Source organism: Bombina bombina, chromosome 2, assembly GCF_027579735.1.
Source record: "Bombina bombina isolate aBomBom1 chromosome 2, aBomBom1.pri, whole genome shotgun sequence".
In the NCBI taxonomy this organism is placed as follows: Eukaryota; Metazoa; Chordata; class Amphibia; order Anura; family Bombinatoridae; genus Bombina; species Bombina bombina.
The window spans coordinates 1,243,007,918-1,243,027,561 of NC_069500.1; the positions used below are offsets into that span (position 1 = coordinate 1,243,007,918).

A 19,644-nucleotide genomic window follows, 5' to 3' on the forward strand; every position below is an offset into this window, starting at 1 on the left:
ATGTTTGCCCATCAGGGTACCTAGAACCCTCCTTATCCAGTTTCAGAGTGCATGCACTAAGTACATTTGGCAGGGAACCCCCCGCTGAGTCGCCCATAAACTTGCAGTACCCCAGAATACATGGGGGAGTGGCCTCCCCATCCATTTCCAGATATGCTGAGGCAGCCATGCTCACGCAGATTTCCCAGTGGGGGGTAAAAGACTCCGATAGTAAATGGAGGACGATTGAACAGGCTTCCTTGCCATATGACTTAACTCTGAGGGACCTGATATGGACGCCTCCACACTGTAGGAGAAATCTCGCAGTAGTAAACCTGATCATTTGTGAATCCTTTGGTCCGCATCCCCTTGAGATGCATTTTAGTTTTAACCAACTTGAAAGTTCCTTACCTACTCCACTATACATGAAATTCGAATATACCAGGGTTATTAGCTTTTTGCCCAGTTGGGTTTTCAAGCCTTCATTTTCCCGCCAACTAACCATATGGGAAGCCAAGTGGCAGCAGGGGCTTCGGTTAAGTAAACCTTTATCCCTACATTACTTTATTATGGAAGGTGCGACAAAGCCCTTCACATTCATAAATGGGAACAGAAGTTAGACTTTGCAGCACCCACCAAGGAATGGCACCGTACGCTTCTCCTTAAGAAAAAAGCACTTCACTGTGTCACCATCTACGAAACCTACATTAAACTACTCACACACTGGTGCTATGTTCCAGCACGGCTTGCCACAATCTTCCCTAAGACCTCTCCGATCTTTTGGAGAGATTGCTAACGCATGGGTGACATGACTCACATGTGGTGGAGCTGTCCCAAACTTAAGCCTATCTGGAGTAGGTGCTTCACCACACTTGCGCTTATGGGTATTTCCCTCCCTAGAACCCCAGAGATGGCCTTATTTCATTTAGGCACTTGCAAACTGCCCAGACATTATGGCACACTCTTTATATACCTTTTCTTCTGTTATGTGTGATCAGTCCACGGGTCATCATTACTTCTGGGATATAACTCCTCCCCAACAGGAAATGCAAGAGGATTCACCCAGCAGAGCTGCATATAGCTCCTCCCCTCTACGTCACTCCCAGTCATTCTCTTGCACCCAACGACTAGATAGGATGTGTAAGAGGACTATGGTGATTATACTTAGTTTTTATAACTTCAATCAAAAGTTTGTTATTTTACAATAGCACCGGAGCGTGTTATTGCCTCTCTGGCAGAGTTTGAAGAAGAATCTACCAGAGTTTTTACTATGATTTTAACCGGAGTAGTTAAGATCATATTGCTGTTTCTCGGCCATCTGAGGGAGGTAAAAGCTTCAGATCAGGGGACAGCGGGCAGATGAATCTGCATTGAGGTATGTAGCAGTTTTTATTTTCTGAATGGAATTGATGAGAAAATCCTGCCATACCGTTATAATGACATGTATGTATACTCTACACTTCAGTATTCTGGGGATGGTATTTCACCGGAATTACTCTGTAAAAGTACATTAAACCTTTTAATAGGTATTTATTATGTTAAACGTTTTTGCTGGAATGTAGAATCGTTTGCATTTTCTGAGGTACTGAGTGAATAAATATTTGGGCATTATTTTTCCACTTGGCAGTTGCTTGTTTTAATTGTGACAGTTTCGTTTCTCTCTCACTGCTGTGTGTGAGGGGGAGGGGCCGTTTTTGGCGCTCTTTGCTACGCATCAAAAATTTCCAGTCAGTTACTCTTGTATTTCCTGCATGATCCGGTTCATCTCATAACAGAACTCAGGGGTCTTCAAACTTCTTTGGAGGGAGGTAGATTCTCTCAGCAGAGCTGTGAGACTTATATATTGACTGTGATTAAAAAACGTTGCTCTGTAATTTTTATGTTTCAAATTTAATTATTGTTACTTTACTAATGGGAACAAACCTTTGCTAAAAGTTGTGTTGTTTTTAAGGATTGATGCTATAACTGTCTTTCAGTTCATTATTTCAACTGTCATTTAATCGTTTAGTGCTTCTTTGGGGCACAGTACGTTTTTGTTAAATAAGATTGTAACCAAGTTGCAAGTTTATTGCTAGTGTGTTAAACATGTCTGATTCAGAGGAAGATATCTGTGTCATTTGTTCCAATGCCAAGGTGGAGCCCAATAGAAATTTATGTACTAACTGTATTGATGCTACTTTAAATAAAAGCCAATCTGTACAAATTGAACAAATTTCACCAAACAGCGAGGGGAGAGTTATGCCGACTAACTCGCCTCACGTGTCAGTACCTGCATCTCCCGCCCGGGAGGTGCGTGATTTTATGGCGCCTAGTACATCTGGGCGGCCATTACAGATAACATTACAAGATATGGCTACTGTTATGACTGAAGTTTTGGCTAAATTACCAGAACTAAGAGGCAAGCGTGATCACTCTGGGGTGAGAACAGAGTGCGCTGATAATACTAGGGCCATGTCTGATACTGCGTCACAGCTTGCAGAGCATGAGGACGGAGAGCTTCATTCTGTGGGTGATGGTTCTGATCCAAACAGATTGGATTCAGATATTTCAAATTTTAAATTTAAATTGGAGAACCTCCGTGTATTACTAGGGGAGGTTTTAGCGGCTCTTAATGATTGTAACACTGTTGCAATACCAGAGAAATTGTGTAGGTTGGATAAATACTTTGCGGTACCGGCGAGTACTGACGTTTTTCCTATACCTAAGAGACTAACTGAAATTGTTACTAAGGAGTGGGATAGACCCGGTGTGCCGTTCTCACCCCCTCCAATATTTAGAAAGATGTTTCCAATAGACGCCACCACACGGGACTTATGGCAAACGGTCCCTAAGGTGGAGGGAGCAGTTTCTACTTTAGCTAAGCGTACCACTATCCCGGTGGAGGATAGCTGTGCTTTTTCAGATCCAATGGATAAAAAATTAGAGGGTTACCTTAAGAAAATGTTTGTTCAACAAGGTTTTATATTGCAACCCCTTGCATGCATCGCGCCGATTACGGCTGCGGCAGCGTTTTGGATTGAGTCTCTGGAAGAGAACCTTAGTTCAGCTACGCTGGACGACATTACGGACAGGCTTAGAGTCCTTAAACTAGCTAATTCATTCATTTCGGAGGCCGTAGTACATTTAACCAAACTTACGGCTAAGAACTCAGGATTCGCCATTCAGGCACGTAGGGCGCTGTGGCTAAAATCCTGGTCAGCTGATGTAACTTCTAAGTCCAAATTACTTAATATACCTTTCAAGGGGCAAACTTTATTTGGGCCTGGTTTGAAAGAAATTATCGCTGACATTACAGGAGGTAAGGGCCACGCCCTGCCTCAAGACAAAGCCAAAGCTAAGGCTAGACAGTCTAATTTTCGTCCCTTTCGGAATTTCAAAGCAGGAGCAGCATCAACTTCCACTGCACCAAAACAGGAAGGAGCTGTTGCTCGTTACAGACAAGGCTGGAAACCTAACCAGTCCTGGAACAAGGGCAAGCAGGCCAGGAAACCTGCTGCTGCCCCAAAGACAGCATGAACCGAGGGCCCCCGATCCGGGACCGGATCTAGTGGGGGGCAGACTCTCTCTCTTCGCCCAGGCTTGGGCAAGAGATGTTCAGGATCCCTGGGCGCTAGAGATCATATCTCAGGGATACCTTCTAGACTTCAAATTCTCTCCCCCAAGAGGGAGATTTCATCTGTCAAGGTTGTCAACAAACCAGATAAAGAAAGAAGCGTTTCTACGCTGTGTACAAGATCTGTTATTAATGGGAGTGATCCATCCGGTTCCGCGGTCGGAACAAGGACAAGGGTTTTACTCAAACCTGTTTGTGGTTCCCAAAAAAGAGGGAACTTTCAGGCCAATCTTGGATTTAAAGATCCTAAACAAATTCCTAAGAGTTCCATCGTTCAAAATGGAAACTATTCGGACAATCTTACCCATGATCCAAAAGGGTCAGTACATGACCACAGTGGATTTAAAGGATGCTTACCTTCACATACCGATTCACAAAGATCATTACCGGTATCTAAGGTTTGCCTTCTTAGACAGGCATTACCAGTTTGTAGCTCTTCCATTCGGATTGGCTACGGCTCCAAGAATCTTCACAAAGGTTCTGGGTGCCCTTCTGGCGGTACTAAGACCGCGAGGAATTTCGGTAGCTCCGTACCTAGACGACATTCTGATACAAGCTTCAAGCTTTCAAACTGCCAAGTCTCATACAGAGTTAGTTCTGGCATTTCTAAGGTCGCATGGATGGAAAGTGAACGGAAAGAAGAGTTCTCTTTTTCCTCTCACAAGAGTTCCATTCTTGGGGACTCTTATAGATTCTGTAGAAATGAAGATTTATCTGACAGAAGACAGATTAACAAAGCTTCTAAATGCATGCCGTGTCCTTCATTCCATTCAACTCCCGTCAGTAGCTCAATGCATGGAGGTGATCGGCTTAATGGTAGCAGCAATGGACATAGTACCCTTTGCACGTCTACATCTCAGACCGCTGCAATTGTGCATGCTGAGTCAGTGGAATGGGGATTACTCAGACTTGTCCCCTACTCTGAATCTGGATCAAGAGACCAGAAACTCTCTTCTATGGTGGCTTTCTCGGCCACATCTGTCCAGGGGGATGCCATTCAGCAGGCCGGACTGGACAATTGTAACAACAGACGCCAGCCTACTAGGTTGGGGCGCTGTCTGGAATTCTCTGAAGGCTCAGGGACAATGGAATCAGGAGGAAAGTCTCCTGCCAATAAACATTCTGGAATTAAGAGCAGTTCTCCATGCCCTTCTGGCTTGGCCCCAGTTAAAAACTCGGGGGTTCATCAGGTTTCAGTCGGACAACATCACGACTGTAGCTTACATCAACCATCAAGGAGGGACAAGAAGCTCCCTAGCAATGATGGAAGTATCAAAGATAATTCGCTGGGCAGAGTCTCACTCTTGCCACCTGTCAGCAATCCACATCCCGGGAGTGGAGAACTGGGAGGCGGATTTCTTGAGTCGCCAGACTTTTCATCCGGGGGAGTGGGAACTTCATCCGGAGGTCTTTGCCCAAATACTTCGACGTTGGGGCAAACCAGAGATAGATCTCATGGCGTCTCGCCAGAACGCCAAACTTCCTCGCTACGGGTCCAGATCCAGGGATCCGGGAGCGGTTCTGATAGATGCTTTGACAGCACCTTGGAACTTCGGGATGGCTTATGTGTTTCCACCCTTCCCGCTGCTTCCTCGATTGATTGCCAAAATCAAACAGGAGAGAGCATCAGTGATTCTAATAGCGCCTGCATGGCCACGCAGGACTTGGTATGCAGATCTAGTGGACATGTCATCCTGTCCGCCTTGGTCTCTACCTCTAAGACAGGACCTTCTGATACAGGGTCCATTCAAACATCAAAATCTAACTTCTCTGAAGCTGACTGCTTGGAAATTGAACGCTTGATTTTATCAAAACGTGGTTTTTCTGAGTCGGTTATTGATACCCTGATACAGGCTAGGAAGCCTGTTACCAGAAGGATTTACCATAAGATATGGCGTAAATACCTATACTGGTGCGAATCCAAAGGTTACTCCTGGAGTAAGGTTAGGATTCCTAGGATATTGTCCTTTCTACAAGAAGGTTTAGAAAAGGGTTTATCGGCTAGCTCATTAAAGGGACAGATCTCAGCTCTGTCCATCTTGTTACACAGGCGTCTGTCAGAAAATCCAGACGTCCAGGCCTTTTGTCAGGCTTTAGCTAGGATCAAGCCTGTGTTTAAAACTGTTGCTCCGCCATGGAGTTTAAACTTAGTTCTTAACGTTTTACAGGGTGTTCCGTTTGAACCCCTTCATTCCATTGATATAAAATTATTATCTTGGAAAGTTCTGTTTTTAATGGCTATTTCCTCGGCTCGAAGAGTCTCTGAGTTATCAGCCTTACATTGTGATTCTCCTTATCTGATTTTTCACTCAGACAAGGTAGTTCTGCGTACTAAACCTGGGTTCTTACCTAAGGTAGTCACTAACAGGAATATCAATCAAGAGATTGTTGTTCCATCCTTGTGTCCAAATCCTTCTTCAAAGAAGGAACGTCTTCTACACAATCTGGATGTAGTTCGTGCCCTCAAGTTCTACTTGCAGGCAACTAAGGATTTTCGACAAACGTCTTCCCTGTTTGTCGTGTACTCTGGTCAGAGGAGAGGTCATAAGGCTTCGGCTACCTCTCTCTCCTTCTGGCTTCGTAGCATAATTCGTTTAGCCTATGAGACTGCTGGACAGCAGCCTCCTGAAAGAATTACAGCTCATTCTACTAGAGCTGTGGCTTCCACTTGGGCCTTTAAGAATGAGGCCTCTGTTGAACAGATTTGCAAGGCTGCAACTTGGTCTTCGCTTCATACTTTTTCCAAATTTTACAAATTTGACACTTTTGCTTCTTCGGAGGCTATTTTTGGGAGAAAGGTTCTTCAGGCAGTGGTTCCTTCTGTATAATGAGCCTGCCTATCCCTCCCGTCATCCGTGTACTTTTGCTTTGGTATTGGTATCCCAGAAGTAATGATGACCCGTGGACTGATCACACATAACAGAAGAAAACATAATTTATGCTTACCTGATAAATTCCTTTCTTCTGTTGTGTGATCAGTCCACGGCCCGCCCTGTTTTAAGGCAGGTAAATATCTTTTAAATTATACTCCAGTCACCACTTCACCCTTGGTTTCTCCTTTCTCGTTGATTCTTGGTCGAATGACTGGGAGTGACGTAGAGGGGAGGAGCTATATGCAGCTCTGCTGGGTGAATCCTCTTGCATTTCCTGTTGGGGAGGAGTTATATCCCAGAAGTAATGATGACCCGTGGACTGATCACACAACAGAAGAAAGGAATTTATCAGGTAAGCATAAATTATGTTTTTTCAGCTGTCAAACTTAATATAGCCAGATCATGGAAATAAGCGCATCCCCCAGCGTAGTCAGATATTGTCCCACCCTGCCTATAGAATGCGCCCCTTGTACCAAATCAGTTCTGCCCGGCCCGAAAACCCCACCTTAGGCCCTGTCTCCCTTCTTATCTCAGTTCCCTATTCCCCCCCTATGATCCCTCCCCTATTTCCTTATCTCCCACATCCCCTTCATTTCCCAATAAGTACAGTCCCAATCGCCCCTATTAGGGGACTGAAAGTGAGATGGGATCTCTTTTTGCATATCATTTTTTCTGTCGGTACTATATTTGTTATAGAAACATAGAATTTGACGGTAGATAAGAACCAAAAAGGCCCATCAAGTCTACCCATATTACATGTTACTTTTTTCCTTAGGATAGCCTTATGCATGTCCCAGGCATTTTTAAATTCCTTTGCAGTCTTTGTGTTTACCACCTCAAATGAAAGTTTATTCCATGAGTCCACCACCCTTTCTGTAAAAAAATGCTTCCTTAAATTTCTCCTGAATCTACTACCCTCTAACTTAAGATTGTGACCCCTTGTTTTGGCATTTATTTTTTTGTGAAATTGTATTTATATGAGAACCTGAAAATGTAGTACGCCTTAGTCGTACAGCTGTTGTACTTATTTATTTTTTGGAAAACCAAATAAAATATTCTCCCCCCAAAAAAAAAATATATATATATATATAAATTCATACGTCAGTCAGCATGATATAGTCCTTATTCAACTTTGCTTGATCTTTCAGAGATATGTATTATAGCTGTCTGGTAGGACAGCTGTAGTATAAAGGGATATCAAACATCAAATGTTTCCTTCATGATTCAGATAGAGCATGTGATTATTATTATCAGGTATTTGTAGGGCGCCAAAAGATTCTGCAGCGCTATAAACCTAGGCGGTATACAAGATAACATTTACAGGAATCAAATGGGTAGAGGGCACTGCCAAGAGTTGCACTGTTGTAGTCGGCTCTTATGAAGTTGAACTAACAACAGCTGGGCTCATAGGCTTACATGCTAAGGGGTTCAAGGGGATAGCAGTGGAGATAGGAAGGTTAGTATAGGTTGTATGCATCCCTGAATAGTAGAGTCTTTAGGGAGCGCTTGAAGCTTTTAAAACTAGGGGAGAGTCTTGTGATTATAACTTTCCAATTTGCTTTTATTTCTTTGTTTCTCTTGGTATATCTTTTGTTGAAAAGCAGGAACATAAGCTTAGAAGCTGCCCATTTCTGGAGCTCTATATGGCAGCTGTTTTGCAAGAATTTTATCCACTTGCAAGAGCACTAGATTTTACCTCTGTGATTACCTTGTATCTAAGCCTCTGCAGACTGCCCCCTTATTGCAGTTCTTTTGATAGACTTGCACTTTAAACCAGTACCGACTTATAAATAACTCCACAGGAGTGAGTACAATGTTATCTATATGTCACACATGACCGAGCAGTGTCTAGCTGTTAAAACTGTCAAAATGCACAATGAGATAAGAGGTGGCCTTCAAGGGCTTAGAAATTAGCATATTAGCCTACCTAGGTTTAGCTTATAAGAATGAATATCAACAGAGCAAAGCAAATTTGATAATTAAAGAAAATTGCAAAGTTGTTTAAAATGGCATGTCCCTATCTGAATCATGATTGTCCCTTTAACAAATATGTGTGTGGGGAAAATAGAAGTGAGAATGGGAAGAGGATTTTATTTGTGCGAGTATGAGGAGGTAGTCACATGTGATGTCATTGATGATGTCATGCAAAGCTCCCAAGGTTAGAGTGGGGGGACAGTTTTAAAAGTTTGATCGAAAACCTAATCTCTGGCTTTTTTTGCAAATTGATATAAACATACACTGTTTATGCATCATAAATAACGTACTCACTGGATTTGTGAATAAAGAAAATTTCATTTTTTTTTTATGTGATGTTTTGAGGCTCAATACCACCTCCTCTTTTACTTTATTGATGATACTGATAAAAAAAATTGCCAGAAAATCAAAAAAGAAAATTGATGGGATGCAAATGAGGTTTGTTCAGATTGATAACGTTTGGTGTTTAGAAGTATTTAACACTAAATACTCAATAGATGCCTATTGTTTTGTCCATGAAAACATCAGAAGATCTCATTGTTTATGTATTTTTATTTTTCAGTGCTTTGCCGTGCGCTCATTGGGATGGGTAGAAATGGCAGAAGAGGACCTTGCACCGGGGAAAAGCAGTGTTGCAGTAAATAATTGTATCAGACAGCTATCTTACAGCAAGAATGATATCAGAGACACCGTTGGCATTTGGGGAGAGGTACGTATGTGTCTACTCTGGTTTTGCTGACTCCTATGTAGTCTCATGATGTTTTTATTAAAATATAAAATAGTGATACAATAAAAAATTATAATGTGAAATACTCATTTATATCTATCCTCCCTATTGCTCTATCTGTGAGGACAAAACCAATATATTTCTTTTGTGATTTAGACAGAGCATTGAATTTTACTTCTATTATCAAATCTGATTTGTTCCCAAAGGAAGGGTTGACACATGAGAGGGACTTGTCTACTAGAAAATACACTTTATTAGGGGTCTCTAGACATACCAGATATTTTGTATTGATCATATAATGTCACATTCCCAAGCACATCCACGTCTTTTTTTTTCCCCACTTTATTTTTAAACATCTTCTTTGTATTATTGCTCCACCCCATTTTAAAGAAGAGACCATTTTCTTTCAAAATAGGCATCTTGGAGGTATGTAGCTGCTAAGGTAGCTGAAATCAATGTGTTTAAAGAATCTCCCCTCATCCAGCTCCCTTGCAGCTAGACTAAGCTTCCTGGTTCCTTTTGTGACGCCTGGGAATGACGCCCACTAGGCCATCAACAATCTCCTGCCTGTAGTGTGAGGGATTTCTAGACAAATTTATTTTTTCTCCCATTTTCCAGCCCCCTGTATTAAGTGACAGATATCAGCCAATCACAGACTAGTAAACGTATACCCTGGGAGCTTGTGCACATGCTCAGTGGGGGCCTGTTCCCTAGAAAGTGTGAATATAAAAAGACTGTGTGCAAAATTTAACAATGGAAGTAAATTGTAAAGTGCCTTAAAACTGTATACTCTTTCTGAATCATAAAAGTTGATTTTGACTTGAATGTCTCTTTAACAGCAGACTATAAGCAAGGAAGATAACTAAATAGGGTTTTTGACAGTAATTGGAAGAGGCTGGAGATAGCCATTTCTGGAATGATAGTAGTTTGCAATTTTGCTCTTTTTTGGTTGCAACAGTGAGCATCTTAAAGCGTATATCATACATGGTAAAAGTTATGTTACAATATTCACATACTGTGCTTTAGTGAACATTTTGGGAAAGTGATTATGGATTTCCAGTTACTACAAATATTGAAGTAAGTAGTTTCTTAAGTTAAGTTTAGCACGACAGTAAAATATGTTTACAAAATATGGGAGGAAGCTCTTTAGAGGTGGCTAACTGCATGCCGAAAATGCTTTACAACAATGTAAGCTCTAGCTGATGATATAATTACTCCTGTACTATGTATTTTATTTATTAGTAACTATTTAACAGGGGACCATAGTAAAATTAGAGTCATCTATGTACAATTGCAACTTTGTGTGACATTAGCGGCGTATACTAAACAATCCCTGGAATATTACTGCTGTCTGCCTAATCGCTACTTCTAATACCTCCTAAACCGAAGTATATCACGATTGCACTGTAACATTAAACATCTTAATCGCCACATACCCACCGCAAGTTGCTGACTATTAATCTATAAACCGCCACATACCCACCACAAGTACTATCAATTAATCTCTGCACTGCCTTGAACCCACCGCAAGTTCTAACTATTAACCCCCTATGCTGCCATTAACCCAACGCAAGTTCTAACTATTAACCCCTATGCCGCCTTGAATTCACCACAAGTGCTAACTATTAACCCCCTATGCCGCCTTGAATTCACCCCAAGTGCTAACTATTAACCCCCTAAGTTGCCATGAACCCACCGCAAGTTCTATTGAATTAAGAATATTCGCAAAGGTTCTCAGACCTCATGTTGGTAGTGATTTCAGTAGCTCCTTACCTAGAAAACATTCTTGTACAGGCTACTTCTCTGCAGATATCACAGGAACATATGAACAAAGTACCTCAGTTCCTTCGTATTCATGGTTTGAAAATCAACCTCCTAGCTCTCTAATTCATCAAACTAGAATTTCCTTCCTGGTTTTATCATCTCTCACAGATCAGTGGAGACTCAAATTGAATAAGGCATGTGCTTTTCTCAAACATGGATGGAAGTAGTAGGTCTCATGGTATAGGCTTCAGATGCTGTACTCTTTGCCAGATTACATTTACGTCCAATCCCAACCAAGAATGTTGCAGCAGTGGAACAGAGATTATCACTGATCTTTCAAGACAAGGCAAACCCTATTTTTTTTTGGCAAACTCACCAATCTGTGGTTAAAGGGGCTTCCTTTCTCCATCCAACATAGGTAGTGGTCACCATGGACACCAGTCTCTCAGGTTGAGGTTCAGTCTGAGGTTCCCAAAGAGTGCAGGAAGTTTGGTCTTCTCAGGGCTCTCAAGAGTTGACCCTTATTAAGACAATATAACTGTGGTAGCTTACATCAGTCACCAAGGTGGTACTTAAAGCGCCTTAGAAATAAAAAACGTAGCCCACATTCTGACTTGGGCAGAACCCCATCATTGCATGATTTCAGCAAACCACATTCTGGTGTGGACAACTGGGAAGTGGACTTTCTCAGTTGTCAATACAATCACCACGGCGAATGGTCCCCGAATCAGGAGGTATTCAACCAGATTGGTAGTTGTTTGGTATTTCCTAACATAGATCTCATGGCCTCACACTAGAATAACAAGCTACTCCAGTATTTTTGCAGATCTTGAGATCCACAAGCGACTATAATAGATGCTCTAGTCATTACCTAGTCGTTCATTCTGTATTAATATATTACCTCCTTTTGCGTTACTATCCAGGATAAAACAGGAAAGGGCCTCTGTGATTCTGATTGTTCCAGCATGGTCTTGCAGGACTTGGTATGCACATCTAATACAAATGTCCTTGAGCTAGCCTTGGCATCTTCCTCTCAGGAAGGATCTTCTCTCTCAAGGTCAATTCTTTCATCAATACCTCAAATCCCTCAATTTGATGGCGTGGTGATTTAACGCTTAATCTTGTCTCAGAGAGGTTTCTCAGATCAAGTGATAGGCACCTTGATTCAGGCCAGAAGGCCTGTTACCAGGAGCATTAATCTAAAGTTCTGGAAATCTTTCCTTTGCTGGTGTGAGTCTAAACATTATCGTTGGAACACTTTTATAATTCCTCATATTCTACAATTTTTTAAAGATAGTCCGGATAAGGTTTTTTTCCGCCAGTTCCCTTAAAGACCACATTTCTCAAAGATTTCTAGACTCCATGACATTCAAGATTGACATTCAAGGATGAGACCACTTATCAAACCAGCTTCTCCTCTGTGGAACTGTAATTTGGTTTTAAGAGTTCAATATTCAACAGTTGTCTTCCAAAGCCATTTCCTCCGCCAGAAGAGTATCTGAACTTTCTGCTCTCTCCTGTGACCCCCTTTACCTGGTATTGATATTACATCATAAGACGGTTTTGGGAACTATTCTTTCCTTCCTAAAGTTGTATCTTTGGATAACATCATTTGGAAAATTTTTGTTCCATCTCTATGTCTAGCTTTAAAAAATGCTAATGATTGATTGCTACATAACTTGGATCTGGTCAGGGCCTTAAAAGTTTACCATTAGACCACAAAAAAGATTTTATGTCTTCTTTGCATATTTGGTATTGGCAAAATCTCCCCCATAACAAATTGCTTTCAGGAATAAAGTGGCCATTGTACAGATTTGAAAGGCAGCATACATTTACCAAATCGTTACAATTTTGACATGTTTGCCTCTTCTGAGGCTGCTTTTGGTAGGAAAATTCTGTGGGCCGATGTGACTGTTTAGTGCTTTTATCTGCCTTAACTGTTTTTCCTGTGATTTTGTAGACATCAGTTTGTGTATAGTATCACACATGTGATGGCTCATGGACTCTCACCATCTTATGAAAGAAATGAAAATGTATGCTTACCTGATAAATTAATTTATTTTATGATGGTGAGAGTCCATGAGACCCTTCCATTTTTCTATGCAGTTGGTAGAAGTACCAGTTTGCACTTCACTTACTCTTTCCTACTTTTCTAAATGTCTTCTTTCTCTTGGCCATATCAATGACTGAGGGATCATAGAAAAGTGGGAGGGATTAAAGCTCAGTTATTTTGGGTGTTTTGCATCCTCCTGTAGAACTGGCCTTTAATCCCACATGTGATGGCTTGTGGACTCTCACTAATACAAAATAAATTAATTTATTAGGTAGCGTATTTTTTTTATACATCAGAAATTATTAACTGTATTGCAGAAGCATACAACATAGATGTAAGAAAAAATATGCATTGTTTTGCAGACCAAGGAAACACCCCTTGAAATTCCTATTGAATGTTTTTTATCATACTTCCTTTGCTGTAACCAGTCAGGGACAGATTTAAATGAACCCCTCCACATATCAGTCAATGACTTTGAAGCATATCGAAGAGTCAATGATCTGTATTCCATTGAATGCACTCCCACCTCATGAGGAGTGTGGAAACGTTAGAGTTTTTATCGTTTTCAGTATTAAAGTAAAACCTGGCCAAAAATTAGCGCATTTTAAAGTTTTCAATTATGCAGAATTAAATATATTTATGAGTTTAATGTCCCTTTAATATCAGCATAGAAAGTTGTAGATTGACTCAATGTAAATTAAGCAAAATTATTGTTTTTCCTCTCCAGTTGACTTCAGTAGTGGCCAACAACAGCCTCAATAGCTCTAACTGGCCAGTGCAATCCAAAACCCCAACTGCTTTGTAAATTGATGCATAGTGGGATCTTTTTTTCAGCAGCCATCTTGGTGACCAAATTCATACCGAAAAATGTTTACACCAACAATGTGTAGGTAGGCGGAACTAGTCAAGAGTTAAGTTTCTCCTGCAAAAGATGTATAAAATGTTTAAAATATTCCTTCCCTTTTACTTTTGTGTATTTGCTGTCAGACTAGGTAGGTCCCGTGATTTATTTCTCCAGTCCAGCTGTTTTTAAAACTTTCTCCCTTACAAAGTTTTTTACTTTCTCAGCAAACATTTTTCAACGTTCTCTGCGCTGTTTGACATCATGATTTTGGGCTTTTCTATGGTTTGTCTATATTAGTAATATTATTTTTGCACTAAAGAAGTAATCAAACACAATGCTTATTTTCTAGACTAACACACTAGGGGATGTATACAGACATACTACCTCCCCTTAATCTTTTTTTGCTAAGAACATGTGTGCAGAAATGTGGTGCCTATTCTGTGATGTTTAGCAGTTTTTTTTTCTTTGTAAGTGATGATGTGTGGAAAAACAAAGGCATTTTTTAACTGATGCTGAACACATACAAAATTCTCTAATTTATTAAATTAAAAACACAAACACAAAGTTTATTGTATGGTTAACATTATACATAGTTGTTATTTGTTCCTCAAATAAGCTATTATATTCACTGATATTTTGACTGCCTGGCTTGGATACTTGGTGGCATATTCTAACCTAGTCTCCTATGAGATTCGTCATACCTTTGATCAATCTCAGTTTTCCTTTTTTCCTTTTGAAGACAAGTACACTTTCACTAGCAGTCCTACTCTAAAAGACAATCTATTTTTAGTTCCTTAAAGGGACAGTAAAGTCCAAATTAAACTTTTATGATTCAGATAGGGCATGTAATTTATAACAACTTTCCAATTTACTATCATCAAATTTGCTTTGTTCTGTTGGTATTCTTAATTGAAAGCTAAACCTAGTTAGGTTCATATGCTAATTTCTAAGCCCTTGAAGGCTGCCTCTTATCTGAACACATTTGACAGTTTTTCACAGCTAGAAAGTGAGTGTTAGTGTGTGCCATATAGATAACATTGTGCTCACACCGTGGAGTTATTTAAGAGTCAGCACTAATTGTTTGAAATGCAAGTCTGTCAAAAGAACTTAGATAAGGGGGCAGTCTACAGAGGCTTAGATACAAGGTAATTACAGAGGTAAAAAACATAATTTATGCTTACCTGATAAATTCCTTTCTTCTGTTGTGTGATCAGTCCACGGGTCATCATTACTTCTGGGATATAACTCCTCCCCAACAGGAAATGCAAGAGGATTCACCCAGCAGAGCTGCATATAGCTCCTCCCCTCTACGTCACTCCCAGTCATTCGACCAAGAATCAACGAGAAAGGAGAAACCAAGGGTGAAGTGGTGACTGGAGTATAATTTAAAAGATATTTACCTGCCTTAAAAAACAGGGCGGGCCGTGGACTGATCACACAACAGAAGAAAGGAATTTATCAGGTAAGCATAAATTATGTTTTCTTCTGTTATGTGTGATCAGTCCACGGGTCATCATTACTTCTGGGATACCAATACCAAAGCAAAAGTACACGGATGACGGGAGGGATAGGCAGGCTCATTATACAGAAGGAACCACTGCCTGAAGAACCTTTCTCCCAAAAATAGCCTCCGAAGAAGCAAAAGTGTCAAATTTGTAAAATTTGGAAAAAGTATGAAGCGAAGACCAAGTTGCAGCCTTGCAAATCTGTTCAACAGAGGCCTCGTTCTTAAAGGCCCAAGTGGAAGCCACAGCTCTAGTAGAATGAGCTGTAATTCTTTCAGGAGGCTGCTGTCCAGCAGTCTCATAGGCTAAACGAATTATGCTACGAAGCCAGAAGGAGAGAGAGGTAGCCGAAGCCTTATGACCTCTCCTCTGACCAGAGTACACGACAAACAGGGAAGACGTTTGTCGAAAATCCTTAGTTGCCTGCAAGTAGAACTTGAGGGCACGAACTACATCCAGATTGTGTAGAAGACGTTCCTTCTTTGAAGAAGGATTCGGGCACAGGGAAGGCACCACGATCTCTTGATTGATGTTCCTGTTAGTGACTACCTTAGGTAAGAACCCAGGTTTTGTACGCAGAACTACCTTATCTGAATGAAAAATCAAATAAGGAGAATCACAATGTAAAGCTGATAACTCAGAGACTCTCCGAGCCGAAGAAATAGCCATTAAAAATAACACTTTCCAAGATAACAACTTTATATCAATGGAATGAAGGGGTTCAAACGGAACTCCTTGGAGAACGTTAAGAACAAGGTTTAAACTCCATGGCGGAGCAACAGTTTTAAACACAGGCTTGATCCTAGCTAAAGCCTGACAAAAGGCCTGGACGTCTGGATTTTCTGACAGACGCCTGTGTAACAAGATGGACAGAGCTGAGATCTGTCCCTTTAATGAGCTAGCCGATAAACCCTTTTCTAAACCTTCTTGTAGAAAGGACAATATCCTAGGAATCCTAACCTTACTCCAGGAGTAACCTTTGGATTCGCACCAGTATAGGTATTTACGCCATATCTTATGGTAAATCCTTCTGGTAACAGGCTTCCTAGCCTGTATCAGGGTATCAATAACCGACTCAGAAAAACCACGTTTTGATAAAATCAAGCGTTCAATTTCCAAGCAGTCAGCTTCAGAGAAGTTAGATTTTGATGTTTGAATGGACCCTGTATCAGAAGGTCCTGTCTTAGAGGTAGAGACCAAGGCGGACAGGATGACATGTCCACTAGATCTGCATACCAAGTCCTGCGTGGCCATGCAGGCGCTATTAGAATCACTGATGCTCTCTCCTGTTTGATTTTGGCAATCAATCGAGGAAGCAGCGGGAAGGGTGGAAACACATAAGCCATCCCGAAGTTCCAAGGTGCTGTCAAAGCATCTATCAGAACCGCTCCCGGATCCCTGGATCTGGACCCGTAGCGAGGAAGTTTGGCGTTCTGGCGAGACGCCATGAGATCTATCTCTGGTTTGCCCCAACGTCGAAGTATTTGGGCAAAGACCTCCGGATGAAGTTCCCACTCCCCCGGATGAAAAGTCTGGCGACTCAAGAAATCCGCCTCCCAGTTCTCCACTCCCGGGATGTGGATTGCTGACAGGTGGCAAGAGTGAGACTCTGCCCAGCGAATTATCTTTGATACTTCCATCATTGCTAGGGAGCTTCTTGTCCCTCCTTGATGGTTGATGTAAGCTATAGTCGTGATGTTGTCCGACTGAAACCTGATGAACCCCCGAGTTTTTAACTGGGGCCAAGCCAGAAGGGCATTGAGAACTGCTCTCAATTCCAGAATGTTTATTGGCAGGAGACTTTCCTCCTGATTCCATTGTCCCTGAGCCTTCAGAGAATTCCAGACAGCGCCCCAACCTAGTAGGCTGGCGTCTGTTGTTACAATTGTCCAGTCCGGCCTGCTGAATGGCATCCCCCTGGACAGATGTGGCCGAGAAAGCCACCATAGAAGAGATTTTCTGGTCTCTTGATCCAGATTCAGAGTAGGGGACAAGTCTGAGTAATCCCCATTCCACTGACTCAGCATGCACAATTGCAGCGGTCTGAGATGTAGACGTGCAAAAGGTACTATGTCCATTGCTGCTACCATTAAGCCGATCACCTCCATGCATTGAGCTACTGACGGGAGTTGAATGGAATGAAGGACACGGCATGCATTTAGAAGCTTTGTTAATCTGTCTTCTGTCAGATAAATCTTCATTTCTACAGAATCTATAAGAGTCCCCAAGAATGGAACTCTTGTGAGAGGAAAGAGAGAACTCTTCTTTTCGTTCACTTTCCATCCATGCGACCTTAGAAATGCCAGAACTAATTCTGTATGAGACTTGGCAGTTTGAAAGCTTGAGGCTTGTATCAGAATGTCGTCTAGGTACGGAGCTACCGAAATTCCTCGCGGTCTTAGTACCGCCAGAAGGGCACCCAGAACCTTTGTGAAGATTCTTGGAGCCGTAGCCAATCCGAATGGAAGAGCTACAAACTGGTAATGCCTGTCTAAGAAGGCAAACCTTAGATACCGGTAATGATCTTTGTGAATTGGTATGTGAAGGTAAGCATCCTTTAAATCCACTGTGGTCATGTACTGACCCTTTTGGATCATGGGTAAGATTGTCCGAATAGTTTCCATTTTGAACGATGGAACTCTTAGGAATTTGTTTAGGATCTTTAAATCCAAGATTGGCCTGAAAGTTCCCTCTTTTTTGGGAACCACAAACAGGTTTGAGTAAAACCCTTGTCCTTGTTCCGACCGCGGAACCGGATGGATCACTCCCATTAATAACAGATCTTGTACACAGCGTAGAAACGCTTCTTTCTTTATCTGGTTTGTTGACAACCTTGACAGATGAAATCTCCCTCTTGGGGGAGAGAATTTGAAGTCTAGAAGGTATCCCTGAGATATGATCTCTAGCGCCCAGGGATCCTGAACATCTCTTGCCCAAGCCTGGGCGAAGAGAGAGAGTCTGCCCCCCACTAGATCCGGTCCCGGATCGGGGGCCCTCGGTTCATGCTGTCTTTGGGGCAGCAGCAGGTTTCCTGGCCTGCTTGCCCTTGTTCCAGGACTGGTTAGGTTTCCAGCCTTGTCTGTAACGAGCAACAGCTCCTTCCTGTTTTGGTGCAGTGGAAGTTGGTGCTGCTCCTGCTTTGAAATTCCGAAAGGGACGAAAATTAGACTGTCTAGCCTTAGCTTTGGCTTTGTCTTGAGGCAGGGCGTGGCCCTTACCTCCTGTAATGTCAGCGATAATCTCTTTCAAACCGGGCCCAAATAAAGTTTGCCCCTTGAAAGGTATATTAAGTAATTTGGACTTAGAAGTTACATCAGCTGACCAGGATTTTAGCCACAGCGCCCTACGTGCCTGAATGGCGAATCCTGAGTTCTTAGCCGTAAGTTTGGTTAAATGTACTACGGCCTCCGAAATGAATGAATTAGCTAGTTTAAGGACTCTAAGCCTGTCCGTAATGTCGTCCAGCGTAGCTGAACTAAGGTTCTCTTCCAGAGACTCAATCCAAAATGCTGCCGCAGCCGTAATCGGCGCGATGCATGCAAGGGGTTGCAATATAAAACCTTGTTGAACAAACATTTTCTTAAGGTAACCCTCTAATTTTTTATCCATTGGATCTGAAAAAGCACAGCTATCCTCCACCGGGATAGTGGTACGCTTAGCTAAAGTAGAAACTGCTCCCTCCACCTTAGGGACCGTTTGCCATAAGTCCCGTGTGGTGGCGTCTATTGGAAACATCTTTCTAAATATTGGAGGGGGTGAGAACGGCACACCGGGTCTATCCCACTCCTTAGTAACAATTTCAGTTAGTCTCTTAGGTATAGGAAAAACGTCAGTACTCGCCGGTACCGCAAAGTATTTATCCAACCTACACAATTTCTCTGGTATTGCAACAGTGTTACAATCATTAAGAGCCGCTAAAACCTCCCCTAGTAATACACGGAGGTTCTCCAATTTAAATTTAAAATTTGAAATATCTGAATCCAATCTGTTTGGATCAGAACCGTCACCCACAGAATGAAGCTCTCCGTCCTCATGCTCTGCAAGCTGTTACGCAGTATCAGACATGGCCCTAGTATTATCAGCGCACTCTGTTCTCACCCCAGAGTGATCACGCTTGCCTCTTAGTTCTGGTAATTTAGCCAAAACTTCAGTCATAACAGTAGCCATATCTTGTAATGTTATCTGTAATGGCCGCCCAGATGTACTAGGCGCCACAATATCACGCACCTCCCGGGCGGGAGATGCAGGTACTGACACGTGAGGCGAGTTAGTCGGCATAACTCTCCCCTCGCTGTTTGGTGAAATTTGTTCA

The 19,644-nt window shown here is 41.9% G+C and overlaps 1 protein-coding gene across 9 annotated transcripts in view; it reads left to right on the forward strand.

Moving 5' to 3' along the window:
* APBB2 (amyloid beta precursor protein binding family B member 2) overlaps positions 1–19,644 on the forward strand; it is a 919,850-nt gene that overhangs the window by 670,311 nt on the left and 229,895 nt on the right. For all 9 annotated transcript variants that reach the window (XM_053704021.1, XM_053704024.1, XM_053704022.1 and 6 more), the window contains one exon: positions 9,002–9,148. In XM_053704021.1, the coding sequence (XP_053559996.1) occupies positions 9,002–9,148 (147 nt within the window). The remainder of the gene's footprint in view (positions 1–9,001; positions 9,149–19,644) is intronic.